The sequence below is a fragment of the Protopterus annectens genome, chromosome 17.part0 (genome assembly GCF_019279795.1).
Source record: "Protopterus annectens isolate FY-2018-M chromosome 17.part0, PAN1.0, whole genome shotgun sequence".
NCBI classification, from domain to species: domain Eukaryota; kingdom Metazoa; phylum Chordata; order Ceratodontiformes; family Protopteridae; genus Protopterus; species Protopterus annectens.
Genome location: NC_056751.1, coordinates 589,884,596 through 589,899,565, shown reverse-complemented (window position 1 = coordinate 589,899,565; position 14,970 = coordinate 589,884,596). Strand labels below are relative to the sequence as shown.

The following is a 14,970-nucleotide window of genomic DNA, read 5'->3' as shown; positions in this document are numbered from 1 at the left end:
AATCCTGAATAAGAAAAGGTTAGGGGAAGAAAAAACTGTTTATGGTATTAAAAGGGGGGAAATGTTAGAAAAATATGTATTAGTAATATGCATGCTTAGTGCATTCGAGGTTTAAAAGGGTTAATACATTTATTCTGTTCACACTGCATGAATCTGCACAGCTATTAGAAACATAACAGGGAGCATTTGATTTCTGCTAATGTCATGAAAATGATAAGAAATGTTTCATTTCTGCTAGTGTCATGAGACTTAACAAAGAGTTATTGATTTCCTGTTTATGCCATGAGAAAGTACACAGCTGCTAGAAGCTATTGATAATGAAAACAAAGGATGCTTGAAAGTATAAACCGTAGTCAGCATTACTTGTACCTAAGCTAGAAATGTACCTTGAATCTAGGCAAAATGTAACACATATATTAGAACTGCACAATTGAAGAACAGAAAGTTTGTGGTGCGCTAAAATAAGCCCCAAGGCCAGGTTGTTTTTCTCAAATATTTTGCAAATCAGCAGTTATTCTCAACTAGTCAGCAATTAGTCCAGTAACATTTTCTGTAGAACAATACACAATATTGTGGCTTTCGTTATTATAAGAAACCACCATAGCTCCTATTCTAGTTTTGTACACTCACTATCTGAATTGATTATACAAGAACCCCCCCTCCCCCCAAAAAAGGGCATTTTTAAATTCCCTTCCTTGAAATATAACTTCCCTTATATTTTCTAATATTGCATTTGGACGATTCTGATTCCTTTCTTTAAACATTGTAATCAAACCTTGGCTCTCAGTTTTAAATATTTGGTGATCCATAATCAACATAGAGAAACACACCATCTGCCCTTTTACTATATTCTTTTTCGGGGACATAGGATGGCAACTATTGAAATGTAAATAAGTATTAGAAAAAATTTCTTTATGAAAGATGGTGGAACAAAACTTCCTTTCACCAATATCCTTGTATAGAGGAATATCTAGATAGCTGAACATGTCACAAGCTTTGTTGTAAATACGTTTCAAAAAATCAATAGAATTATTTAGGGAATCTATAAACTCATCCACTTGTATTTCATTTCCACACCATAAAATTAGAATGTCATCTAAAAATCTGTAATAGGCATAAACATATTCAGAAAATGGTAAACTAAACAATATTTGCTTTTACCATGCTAATACAGTATTAGCAAAAATCGGAGTGTATTTTGCTCCCATTGCAACTTAAATACTTTGGTGAAAAAGTTCACTGTCAAAGAACATAAAATTGTATTTCAAAACCATGTCCATAAATTCACTAACAACAAAAATATCTCCGTTGTCTCATTCAGCCGTGCCACTTATTATATCAATAAAAAGCTCTGACCTTGTTTTATGGAGAATAACAGAAAACAATTTTAAATACCTACTGTAACAAAAAGAATGTTGTAACTGAATCTGAGGTTGTTAACCTTCTCAAGTAAATGCCAGGAATCCCACAGTACATAATCAAAATTCTTAAGGATATTTTCACATTTCATGTCTATAAATGCAGCTAAAAATTCAGTTTTTGACAAATGTACTGCAACTATCAGTCTAAGTGGGGAGTTATTAATGTCTTTGTGGATCTTCAGTATTCCTAATATTGAGGGAATCAAAGGTTTATCAACTTTAACACATTCAGAAATCACCAGAGTAATAACTTCCTGATTCTTCATAACTGTTAGATAGTAATCTAATTTACCATATTAAATGTTGAGTTCATTTTTTGATACTCTCCTGTATACATACTCATCATTAAGTATGTCATGCATCCTACTTGAGTAATCTACATAGTCCACTAACGCTACCCTCCCCCAACCCTTATCAGGTTTCTTGACCCTTATATTCTTAATGGTCATGATGCTATTTAATAAAGCATGCTCTTGTTTTTTCAAACTATTAATAAAGCTCCCCTTTTTTTTACCACGTAACTTCCTAATTTGGCCTCTACATACATTTTCAAAGGTGGAAATAAGAGGGTCAGTTAGGGGGATAAAAGTACTCTTTTTCATTAACAAAACATCTGTATTATAATGTATAGGGTTTTCTTTCTCATAAAAAATCCTCAAATTCAATTTACATGTAAATAATTTTAAAATGATAGTTTTAACCCCACTGTAATAAATATTGGTTAAATTTATACTGGCATAGCATATTATGTCTGGTATCTCTTAATCCAGACATTGTTTTTTTTGTTCCTTATTTTATTTAATTGTTGGTGTGAATATTTAAAAAAAATCTTTGTACATGGATTTTCAGTCCTTAAAATAGTTCTTTTCAATATCGTCAGTCGACCTTATACCTTATACCTAGTCTACCTTATAGTAGTATTTACTGAAAGTTCTTGTGTGATGAAAATGTCGGAATTTGAGTGAAACATTTTAATATGTTGGCTCACCTGCTTAAATAGAAAACAGTTCTTCCAATATATAGAATTATTTATAGATATGACCTAGATTTATAGGATTAGCTAATATTTTAGACTACTAGACAATGTATGTCTACTAAATGACGTATTATGACAAAAGAAGAAACTAAGGTCAAGATTCAAAGTCAGGCACACAGCAGACCACATTGCACTGCACAAACTAAGTCGTCTTGTCTCGATATTTAACAACTCATAGTCATGCACAGTCCCACCACTACAATATCTTATTTAGTACAGCTCTATATGAATTTCTCATCTGTGGAAATCTACACTGCAGTCATGAGTGTCATAGCAGCTGGCCCTACTTCACACTGCAGTTCCTACAGACCACACACAAGCATGAACTCCTCCTCCTCCCAGCAGTGACAGACATAAAAAGATATGCATATCGCACATCACCCCCCCCCCCACACACACACACATACATAGACATACAGGTATGTACACACCTTCCACTCCCGCACCCATACAGATTCAAAACACTGGCAAATAGTGCATCCTACTTTGGAAGCTATTTTGACAACTGTGAAAGTAGTTAATGTAAACTGTCAGTTGAAAGCTAGTTTGTTAACTGTCACAGTAACTATCAAAGAGTGATCCACCTACCTGACTGCTCTCTAGAGCTAAGTGCCTTTTCCCCCTCAGACATAGCCCATTGAGTAGCAGTGGATATCAAGCCTGGTAGTATAGTAGCTAGCAAACCTATTGCATACCTCCCTAGGTATATTATTCTTTCCAGGACATGGACTGCCAGACAAATACATACATACGCAGACACTGACTATATACCGCCCCCCACGCACACTCACAGACATACAGCCACACACTTTCATTCATACATTCTGTGTTTTATACCTGGATCAGCAATCTACACAGAGCAAAGCTGTTGTACTTTTCTTGTGTAAAGTCTCCCCACTGAAATGTATAGGTGCACAATGCTACCTAATGGCATGCAGTCACACTTACAATGAAAAACCTTTTAGGGTAACTTACAGAGGATGCAGTATTAGGCCTCCATAATTGGCAAGCATCCTAAGGAGGTAGAGCACAAAGCTACTTAAGGGGCCTCATTAACAGAAGTCCTATCCCCATTCCACAATTAACATAACGGGCCTGATTCCAAAAGACTTGATGTCAGTGTAAGTGACCAGTTACATTGAAAGCAGGCTGAGGACAGGTCTATTAGAATCTGGTCCCCAGTATATGTCTGTTTGTAGATAGGCCTATACACCAAAGTAGGCCACTTACATTGACAGCAAGTCTTTCATAATCAAAGCACACTTACTCTGACAGCAACACTTTTGGAATCTGACCCCTGGCCTCTTGCTACAGGACAATGCATAAAACCTTGCTGTGCTACTGTGCAGTGAGGCTTTCATGAATCATAATCTATTTGTGTAGTACATACAGCTACTTATTTAGTACATGAGATGTCCTTATCTTATCCACCATCATTAAATTATATTAAATCAAAATTATATTAAATCAATATTAATAAGTAAGGAAACAAGAAATTTAAAATGTTCTCTATTATATAAAATAATAGTATCGTATATATCATATATACTAAATTAATATTGCAGTGTTTTTGAACTAAACTATCTGAATTTTATTAAAGGAGATAAGTTGATAACATTGATATCATTTTAAAGGATCACATATTCCTGGTTTTAGAAGATGTATGCATAAGTAATTTAAATAACCACACAAAAGAGGTGAGATGTTTAGTCGATACAATAATTTCTGAAGAAGATATAAAATTACAGTCAAGGCAGACTGACAGCATGTGTTTTATGACTGTCATTTTAACAGATTTTTTTGGAATAAGTTTCAGATATTTGAACAGGCAATGGGTTCAGACTATTGTAAACTGACTAAACATTGTTGCTGGTATTCAGAAACCTTTAGTGTATAGAGAAGTCCTAACTAATACACACCAGCATTTTTGCATTTTTCATATATTGATAGAATGTAATGAGATCTAAATGTTTTTGATTTTAATGACATATCTAGACACATTAGCAGCAGTGTGTTTATGCAAGAATGAAATTTGCTGGCTTGCATTATTTTATGTTTCAGTATGCATTAGCAAGCACAAGCCAATCCTGACATCTGTTAAAAAAAGATCAATATCATTTCTTCTGGCATGTAATAGCAATAGCACATAAAATCATTAACAGGAAATAAATTAAGTCTGTTACATCATCGTTCCCTGAGTTTTTAAATACAAGACTATTACTTATAAGAATGAAATTCATGAAATCAAATTGAGAACTAAACATAAAACTAATTTAAACTTTGTTTATTACTGGAAAGTATAATGAAATTATTCTTGATATAGCGACACTAATTTTCCTGGTATTCAGAAAGGCTTACCATGATACAGAATCCTTAACTCAGAAGGTTGATACATTGCACTAAGCTTTTCAAATTCAGAGATTTATCTCCTGCTGAGGTTTTCCCCTTGCAAGAGTCTCAGTGCAGGGAGCAGTCTCAGTGTAGCTATATGCATACTTCTCAAGTGTACCTCATTACAAGGAACATTCCTCATTTTTGGTCTTAAAATGTTCATGTTCCTCAAAGTTCCACATTTAGATGACAATTTGCTTACAGGTATGATTGATACTAAACTATATAATTTTTTAAAAGTTTCAAAACCAGTGATACCTGCTATCTTTGGTATACCTAAGACACACAAATCATGGTCAGATCCCCCATTGAGGCCCATCGTATCTTCCCAAGGATCGAAAACGCAGCCACTAGCTATTTATGTTGACACAAAAGTTAAAAAATTTTATAATAAATACAAACACATTTTAATAGATTCTTGGGATTTTTTACAAAAAATTGGGAGAAGTATGTATACTGATGAAACCCTTTTCATTACCATTGATGTGAAAGACCTATTTTCTGTTATTCCTTAGGTTTTGGGTTTAGAATGGTTTGAAGAAATATTACAGGAAATTAATCTTCTAACAAGTGATGAATTTAGATTAGTTTTAGAATGTATGGAATTAGTTTTAAAATATAATTACATGTATTTCGAGGGGGATTATTACCACCAAAAGGACGGGGTTGCTATGGGTTCTGCCTGTGCCCCAGTGTTCGCCAACATGTTTATGTTGTTTTGGGAGAAGAAGTATGTTTTAAACTCTGAGTACAGTCAATATATCGGTCAGTATTTCCGCTTTTTGGATGACATTTTTGTCTTGTGGACAGGATCTTACAACATGGTGAATGATTTTATAAGTTACATCAATCAGACAACTACATTTTTACAATTTACACATGAAATTGGGAGAAATGAAATTCACTATTTAGATATAAAGTTGATTAAAGATTATAACAACAAATGTTTTAAATCTAATATTTTTAGAAAGGAACACCACTCCAATGCGTATCTACACTTTGATAGTGACCATCCTTACCAACTCAAAAAGAACATCATAAAAGGACAGATGATTAGGATGGCTAGAATGATTTCGGATGAGGCTGAATTTTTGGATGAAATAAACAACATAGAGAGAATGTTTACAGATAGAGGATAGCCTATGGATTTTATAATACCAATTAAGGAATATGTGTTAGCTGGGAGAGGTGTCAAGTACATTCCATTACTGGCCAAGGATGGTGTGTTAGTTCTTGAAGGGAATTCAGTACATAACATTGATATAAATTCTGATGTAGATACAGTATCCAATACAAATCACACTAACAATAATGTCTACAACAGGGACAGTGGGAGTAATAGTTTGAATAGACACGAAAGGGATAGGGAGGAGGTTACACCATATTTGACCTTCACTTACCACCAAGGTATAGGTTGGCTGAAAAAAAGCATATACGAAGTATGGGAAATGTTCAAAAACATGGCGGTAAGAACGGATGTCTTCCAAAACAAGATTAAATTTAGTTTTAGGAGAAATAGAAATATCAAGAACATTATAGAGAAGAACAGCACCAACACTGGTGGATGTAACAAGAAACAAGATAGTTATGCTTGTGGTAGATGTGCACAATGTTGTTATATAGCAGGACTAAAAGAGGTTAGAATTCCAAACCTGCACATTGTTCTTAAAGCTAGGAAATACTACAGTTGCTATTCAAAAGGGGTGGTATATTATGTTTTCTGCAAAGCATGTGATTGCTATTACATTGGTAAGACAGAACACCACCTCAGATCTAGAATATATGAGCACATGAGAGATATCAACAAACGTAACGACAATAATGCACTCTATAGACACGCTTTGACTTGTATACATGCTGACTTTAAGTTCTGGGTATTGGAGGAAATTGCGTACCCAGAAAGAGGAGGGGATTGGGAGACACGTTTGGAATACAAAGAAATGATATGGCAATTAAGGTTAGACGCTTGTGGAAGTAAAGGACTTAATGATCATATTTCCATTAGTCCAGCATTAAAAGTATTAGCAGGTGATCCCAAGAGACATGGTAGATGAAATTCAACCCATTATAAATACCACCTATTTTATTTTATTTTATTTTACATGTAGTTTTGGTGGTTTACATCCGGTTTTAGATATATTCTTTTTTATATATTATATGTATATATCTATATTCATATCTATATTCACTTATAAATTCACATTTATATGTATATTTATAAGCATTCATACAATCAAATTTACTTTCATATGTCACAACAAATGAACTAATTTATATTTATATTTCATATCAATATTTAATATTCAATATATTTTTACATTTTACATGTTATATTTTTTTATATATTTTTTATATTTTTATATTTATATATTTCTTACATATTATACATTTTATATTCATGAATATTTTATCAATATATATATATATATTTTATACATTAAACCAGTAATATACAACATATTAAAATATATTCAACATACATCTATACAAGTTTACATATTAAATTCTTACATACACTGTATGTATATCAATATTCAAAATATATTTATGTACATATATATTTATATTTACGTTATATTACACTTCTATATATCTACTCATTATTTTCTTACATGGATATTGGTACACATAGTATTTCCTTTGTGTATTGCACATTGTAATAACCATTTATGTTCCACATTCATGTTCCACATTATAGTTATGTGGAGGTATTCAAGATTGTTGGATTTTCACATCCGAGATTTTATGATTATTTTATGATTTTTTACATGTTTTTATGTACTTAGGAATTTCATATTGAGTATTTCCATAAGTATGTTATGCAACATGTTTTTAATGTTAATGTTGGTTGCAATGTTGATTTATGAAAACGCAATATACAACAGATATAAAAGTAGTTTCAAGAAGCCCTGTATATTGATGGTTCAGTTCATTTACAAGCTATTATTTGTTGTGTAATCAGGGTCCTTGTGGTGTATGTACTCACTCTACTAACTTCGTGCATTTTAATTATTTGTATTCTAATGTTTTTGTACTTTAATTCTCTGTATTTAATCATCAAGCCAGCCCCAGTCAAGTAATGTAAAGAAAGTCAGTAAGATTTCTTATTTTTATTCATATTCCATGCACAAATCATTTTATAATATCCATTTAAATTTACTATGAATTCAATTAATGATGACAGTGCTGTAGACCAATGAAGGAGATCTACCTGTTATAAAAGAATGATGTTGTTTATGTGGAAGAGGATTCTGAAGAAGTCTCAGTTGTGAGATGAAAGCGCTTAATCTTCTACTCTGTTTTTACTTTTATTTCTGTTCAAAATAAATATTTATTATAATTATTTCGTGGTCGTTTATCTGCATTCTGCAGCAACGTATTTGGGGTTATTGGACAGCCTTTATTGTACCGGAGCAGCGTTGAATTGTGCTTTTGTGGTTTGGTGTGCTTTTGTGTCTTTCATAATGAAATTATTCTTGCTATAGCGACACTAATTTTCCTGGTATTCAGAAAGGCTTACCATGATACAGAATCCTTAACTCAGAAGGTTGATACATTGCACTAAGCTTTTCAAATTCAGAGATTTCTCTCCTGCTGAGGTTTTCCCCTTGCAAGAGTCTCAGTGCAGGGAACAGTCTCAGTGTAGCTATATGCATACTTCTCAAGTGTACCTCATTACAAGGAACATTCCTCATTTTTGGTCTTAAAATGTTCATGTTCCTCAAAGTTCCACATTAAAAGGGTCTGTCACACATTCAATGTTAAGCATTTTTTAACAGATATCCATGGTAAATAGAAATAAATCATATTAATTCATCAAAAAACTAAGTAAACAATAGCATTTGTAATCTTCCTATGAGCTTCCTTGTTGACATTGTTAATAAACTGCTAGTAAGTGTTCCAAATTTTCCCCATTTGTTCCACATTATGACAACTGGTGCTCCTCATTTTGGAGATGGAAGGTTGAGAGCTATGGCTATATGCTAATGCAATAGACCAAGGAAGTGGTTAATGCTAATTAGTTGCATGTTTTCTTACAGAAATACACACAGTTCCTGATTTTACTACAGGAGGAAACACTGTCCACTGTAAAAACAAGTCAGTCATTTTTTCACTCCTATGGCAGTACTTATGGTGCAGATAAGTTTAGTGAAGACATGGATTTGGGGGTATATTAGTGTGTGCATATGCATAGACATAAGTGTGTATGCGTATAGGGGCATGAATGTGTGTGTGTGTGTGTGTGTGTGTGTGTGTATGTGTGACTGTGTATCTGCCTGGGTGATCACAATTAGGAGGACTAGACAGGCAACTGCATGCCTCGTTGTATGTGTGCATGGGTGCCTGAATGTGTGTGTGTGTGTGTGTGTGTGTGTGTGTGTGTGTGTGTGTGTGTGTGTGTGTGTGTGAGTTCAGAAGGGTATCTTTGTTATCCCAATGCATGCGTTGCTAAGGAGAACACTAGACTGGTTAGATTTGACAGCACAGTGTTCAGTTTAAAGACATGGCGATATGTCAGTATAACAATATCTTTCTCATTGTGAGTATGCCTGTCTTTCAGATACATCTTCTCAATTTTATGTCAATTAACCAATCTGCATTTAGTAATTACCACAGGAGCTAAGGATTTTAGTACCCTTTTTAAGCTCCAAATTTTGTTATTATTAAGAAGTGCTTCTGATAAATAAATAAACATATATATATATATATATATATATATATATATATATATATATATATATATATATTAAGCGTTTCTAGTAAATTTAGAGCAGAATTAGGAGTGTTTTGTTAGCTGGTAGTGCAATGTCAGATGTTAACTGTGATGTATTACCTATAACTAGTCTGATCATTATGTACAATTTTTATCCAGTGTTAAAATAATATTTCTTGTTTCTAGCATTTTGATTACAGTATTTGAAAATGAGAATATATTATAATAATTTTTTATTATAAAGTGCTGCCATGACACTGTTGATGGTGAAATAAATGATTTTGACTGTAACTGTTGCATTAATATTAAGCCAAGTGACAAATCCAGTGACAAATTACCTACCAAGTACACCTATATGCCCAGGAGGACACAGAGGGTAGGCCAGATTTCAAAAGATTTGCTCTCAGTGTAAGTGAGCACTTACACTGAGAGCAGTTGTTTTGGTATCTGGCCCCATGTGTAAGCCTGTTTATAGATAGGCCTTACAATGAAGTAAAGTCACTCATGCCGAGAAAAACTCTTTTAGAATTTGGCCCAGTGAGTTCTTCCTTAAATGATTACATTCAGGGGAAGATTTAAGCAAGGGCACAATGGTGCATTCTACCCACTTTTTGAAGCTGTTCAAGATCAGTGAGATAAAAAAAACAGAAATGTACTGTACTGTGCTTTTGTTGGAATTGGAAAATGTGCCACCAATTCATACATTTTTTCATTTCAACTTGTCAACATTTTTTAATGTGGAAGATGCATTGGAGATGCGATTGGATGTTGCAGTTAGGTGATCTATGTGATGATCCTCATTTGCTCCTCCAACTGCATCTCCATTGTAGTTGAGTTAAGGCTCATTGAGTGACTGACTGCAGCAGTTTAGCGCGTGGAAAAAAAAGAACTGTAAAAATATATTAAATATTTTTTCCCAAAATTCAGTCTAACACCTAGCAAGTATGGAGTAGATCAACATCCAGGATAGTCTAGGATTAAATTAAGGTTAGTTTTATAGCCTGATGCAGCATGTAGGGCTGTGAGGATGCTGTGTTGTTTTGTTGGAAGAAGCATTTAAGGTTCTGTTGTGTGCCTTTATTATCTGGCGAATTGCAGTCTGGTATATGCACTGAATTTCTCCAATCAATTCCAGTAGGAGGAATATCTGAAGTAAACATTGTCTGCAGTTCTAAGTGCCATATTGAGATTGCAGGTAATTCATTTCCTTATGGTTAATGTAAATATTTACTGTGCCAGAATAATACTGTGAGCTGTAAACTAAAGGGTGCTAAGAGGTGTTGCACATCAGGAAGATACAGATAACTTATTCTGCAGTTTTGTCAGCTTTTGCTGCTTTGTCTTTTTCATGTTTTTACATTAATACTTGCAAATTTCAGGGGCTGTGCATTTTCTGTTTTCTTTGGTATAAGAAAGAAGTGTGGTTCAGTGGAATATTTCAAGCACACATAATCTGTTAGTATCAAAGTTACATTTACATAAAAATCAATGCATTGATTCTGATTTATGTACTGTTCTTTGTGAAAACTAAAAAAAAAAAAATCCAAGTAATTTGAAAAAAGTTTCAAAAACGGGCAGTGTTATGTTAACGCCTTCCATTACTTGCATTTCAGTGGTGGATCCAGGAATATGCAAAAGGAGAGCTGCTGAAATTCACAAGTACTGTATTTCTGTCCACTCTAAAGCCATTAAGAATTTCTTGCTTGAAAAATCAAAATGACATTCTTTGTGTATATTTGTACTTTATGGTCAGCAAGTACCACTGGACATGTCTGTTTAAGGTGCAGTTAAAACAAACCATTTTCTAAGAGGATATAGCCAAGCTAGAATATACAGCAAGCAGCTTTGTGGATTGCAAAATAGGTAGAAAAGGTAGTAGTTAACCTGTTATAAGGCATTAGTGCACAGTGGTGAAATATATATAAAAAAAAATTACAAATCGAGGTGAGAAAGCTGCCTTATTTAAATAAGAAGGTTATAGAATTATCAATCAATCCTCATTTACATATCACTGTAACTTAATTTGCATAAACTTTTACTCAATATATGTACTCTACTACATATATTAACTTAATGCAAAAAAAAAAAACAAAAAAACAAGTGACTTGCGAAGTTTCACATGGCATCAGGTAAAATCCTATATGTCTTAAGAGTGATTCAGCGTTATTTATGTTGCTATTTATGCAATTAGAGAAATATATCTAACTGCAGCAAAAAAAGCAAAAACTCCGTGTGGAAAAACGTAAACCAACAGCTGATAACAGATCCAAACAGGAGTCACCACATGGAAGAACCAGATGAATAAAAAGTCTTTTATTGTTCCATAAAAACACAAGCGCTTTCACGTAGATAAACTACGCTTCTTCAGGTGTAAATATCTAAAGAAAATCAAACTACTTTTATACGCAGTCTTTTGGCGCGAAAGCCTAAACACAGAACAGTGAATAATCACTACTATAATTACCCACTGATGTTCTTAAATCGGCAATAAGCATTTTTTAACAGAACACAAAGTAACTAATCAGTTTTCACAAACTTAGGTCCCTAGATAACGTATTAGGTACAATACTATAACCATTTTTAACACATCAGCACAAAATTACACAGAAAGCGCTAGAAAAACTAGGACACTGCAATCATATGTATCATTAGAAACTAAAATCCCGATACACTGACCGGACAGTATAATAAAGTTCCTAAAATTATACTGGCTCTATTTCTATAGCGCCAACCTATTTAATGTCCGCTTGTTTATTTAAACCAATGAAGCTAGTCAAACTTGGCATTGCTTTTAATGCAAGCGTATATATAATATATAATGACTAGTATCCAACTCTCAAGGTTGACTAGTCAGTGAATTGAATCCAAAGTTTACCACTTTAAAGTTTATGCGCTCTATGCCTTAATAGTTAAGACAAATACATCAGCTAACAAGCTATAATAGATATAAAAAAACTGTTCTGAAAACCATGGAAACAGTAAACGGAAGACAAAACATATGTCACCTGAGTTCCAAAAGATTTTCTAAAACTCGATGGCCAAAACATTTCATTTTTAGATCATGGAATGTCAAAATATTCAACAGAATGCCTTTCAACATAAAACCAAAATTGTAATCTATGAAATTTAAGCCTTAACTACAACATTCGGTAACTACTGGCCATACAACTAATATGTATTTACATGAGCTCCCTAAAAGCATATAACCGATCCAATATTATGAGGCTTTTAGTATAATAAAACATCTTTACCTACTCATCTCCTTGCTTAATAACACAGTAAACATAGTTGATTGGCGATAGCCCATCGCTAAATAGTAAAACACAATCAACTGCTGATAAGCTGTGATGAAAATAGAAGTGCGATATTCTAGAATCCATGAAAACAATAAATGAAAGGGAGGGGAAACGTCACCCAAATTCCAAAAAGATTTTCTAAAGCTAGATATCCAGATCATCTCACTTCTAGGTCATAAAATACCAGATTGTACAATAAAAAGCCCTTAAGCATAAAATCAAAACTATGTACGCTCTGTAAGCTTAAGTCTTAAAGAGACCGTGTTAAATTGCCAGCCATACAACTAGTGTACTGACATAAACTTTCAAAGAATATATACCTGATCCAGCAACGTGAAACATCTTGCACCATGAAGTGCCTTCTGTTACTCTTCGCCTCCATATGATAACCATATGAGCATAGTTAATCAGCGATATCTCATCGCTAGTAATACAATAAAACAGTGTATATAAAAAGAGAACAAGTCCAATTACAAAATATGAATTAATTAATATTTTCTGGTTATTAGAAGTTAACATCAAGCGTCTTTCACTCCATGAACTAAACATAAATCATAACATGCAGAGGTTCTCTTGCATGAAAAAAGAGAGTGTTACTCTAACAGTCTATAAGAATAGAGTATATTAATATGACACCTTGCCTATCTAATATAATAAAGAAATAATATTCATGTGAATGCTATACTTTTTATATAAGAATATTTATATCCAACCTATAAAAAATAATAGACATAACGTAGCTAATATTTTAATAATATTCATATATGATATGAAATTCTAAAATATAAATATATTAAATCTTTGTACAGATATAAATATCTAGTCAACTAAACACTTCTTTTTTAATTATAAACAAATATAGCAATAAAACTGTCTAAAAAAAAAAAAAAAAAAAAATATTAAATTCTGCCACTGTATTAATATTTCTTCCTATTATTCAAAATAGGTTTGACTGATACAAATTGATTAATCCCAGGAAATATATGGGCCTTCAGAATCAAAATCCATTTTAGCTCTCTAATAGCTAACTGATTATTATTATCTCCTTCTCTTGGGTTCAGGGGTAGCTTCTCTAATACTTTAAAACTAAACTTATGTGTATTGTATTCAATGATATGTTTGGCTAGAGCGTTACTTTCCTTCCTTTTCCTGATGTCATAACAATGATTATAGATCCTATCACGGAGCCGCCTTTTAGTTAACCCTACATAGAACACCTCACAGTAGTCACAGGTAGCCAAATATATCAAATTGCTGCTGTTACAGTCACTGAAAAATCTAGGAGTAAAGCTAAATATACCTTCTGGATGTAAAAAACAGATGTGTTTAGATATATGAGGACACATGGTGCAACCGCCACATGGAAAAGTGCCAAACTTATCACAATCTACTGTATTATGTTGTATAGTTCTTTCTACGCAGAGAAGTTCTTTTAAATTATGAGATGTTCGATAACTGAATCTGGGATATTCACCCACTATGTTTTTGGTAAAGGGATCTGTAACCAAAACATTCCAATTCCTAGAGATAATCTTATTTGAGTTAAAACTGTCACTGGTGAACTTGGTAACATAACTCAATTTGTCCGTAAATCTGTCTCTAGGCTTGAAATATTGCTTGGAATCAATAGTGTTCGCATCAACTACTCTATTACAGGGATTAGACACTTTATTAAAGACTTCATGCTTGCAATCTGCAAACATCCTGGTGGGATATCCCCTTTCCCTGAATAAAGTTTCTAATGTACTGAGTTCGCTTTCCAGAGTATCACTGTGTTCACATATTTTAAAAATCCTATGTAGTTGACTAGATATTATCCCTTTATAGGTGTATCTGGGATGCATGCTATTAAAATGTAGCAGCGTATTTCTCCATGTTGATTTGCTATATAATGAAGTCACAATCCTATCACCTTTAAACTCTAATTGCAAATCTAGGAAGTGTATCAAATTGTATGATGTTTCCACTGTGAATCTCAAAAAAGAGGAAGTGGTTTCAAGTTCACTAATAAAATTAACACATTCTGTCTCAGTGCCTTCCCATACAAAGAGAACGTCATCCACAAATCTCTTGTAGATCCTGATCTTTCTGAAATCCGGGTGTTTAAACAAA

The 14,970-nt window shown here is 33.2% G+C and overlaps 1 protein-coding gene across 1 annotated transcript in view; it reads right to left on the bottom strand.

Annotated features, from left to right (window-relative positions):
* The window catches only part of LOC122791469 (tenascin-R-like), a 77,465-nt gene extending 64,214 nt beyond the window's left edge, over positions 1-13,251 (bottom strand). Inside the window, exon 1 of the mRNA XM_044059214.1 lies at positions 13,179-13,251. Coding sequence (XP_043915149.1) covers positions 13,179-13,251 — 73 coding nt within the window. The remainder of the gene's footprint in view (positions 1-13,178) is intronic.
* Positions 13,252-14,970: the final 1,719 nt, after the last annotated feature.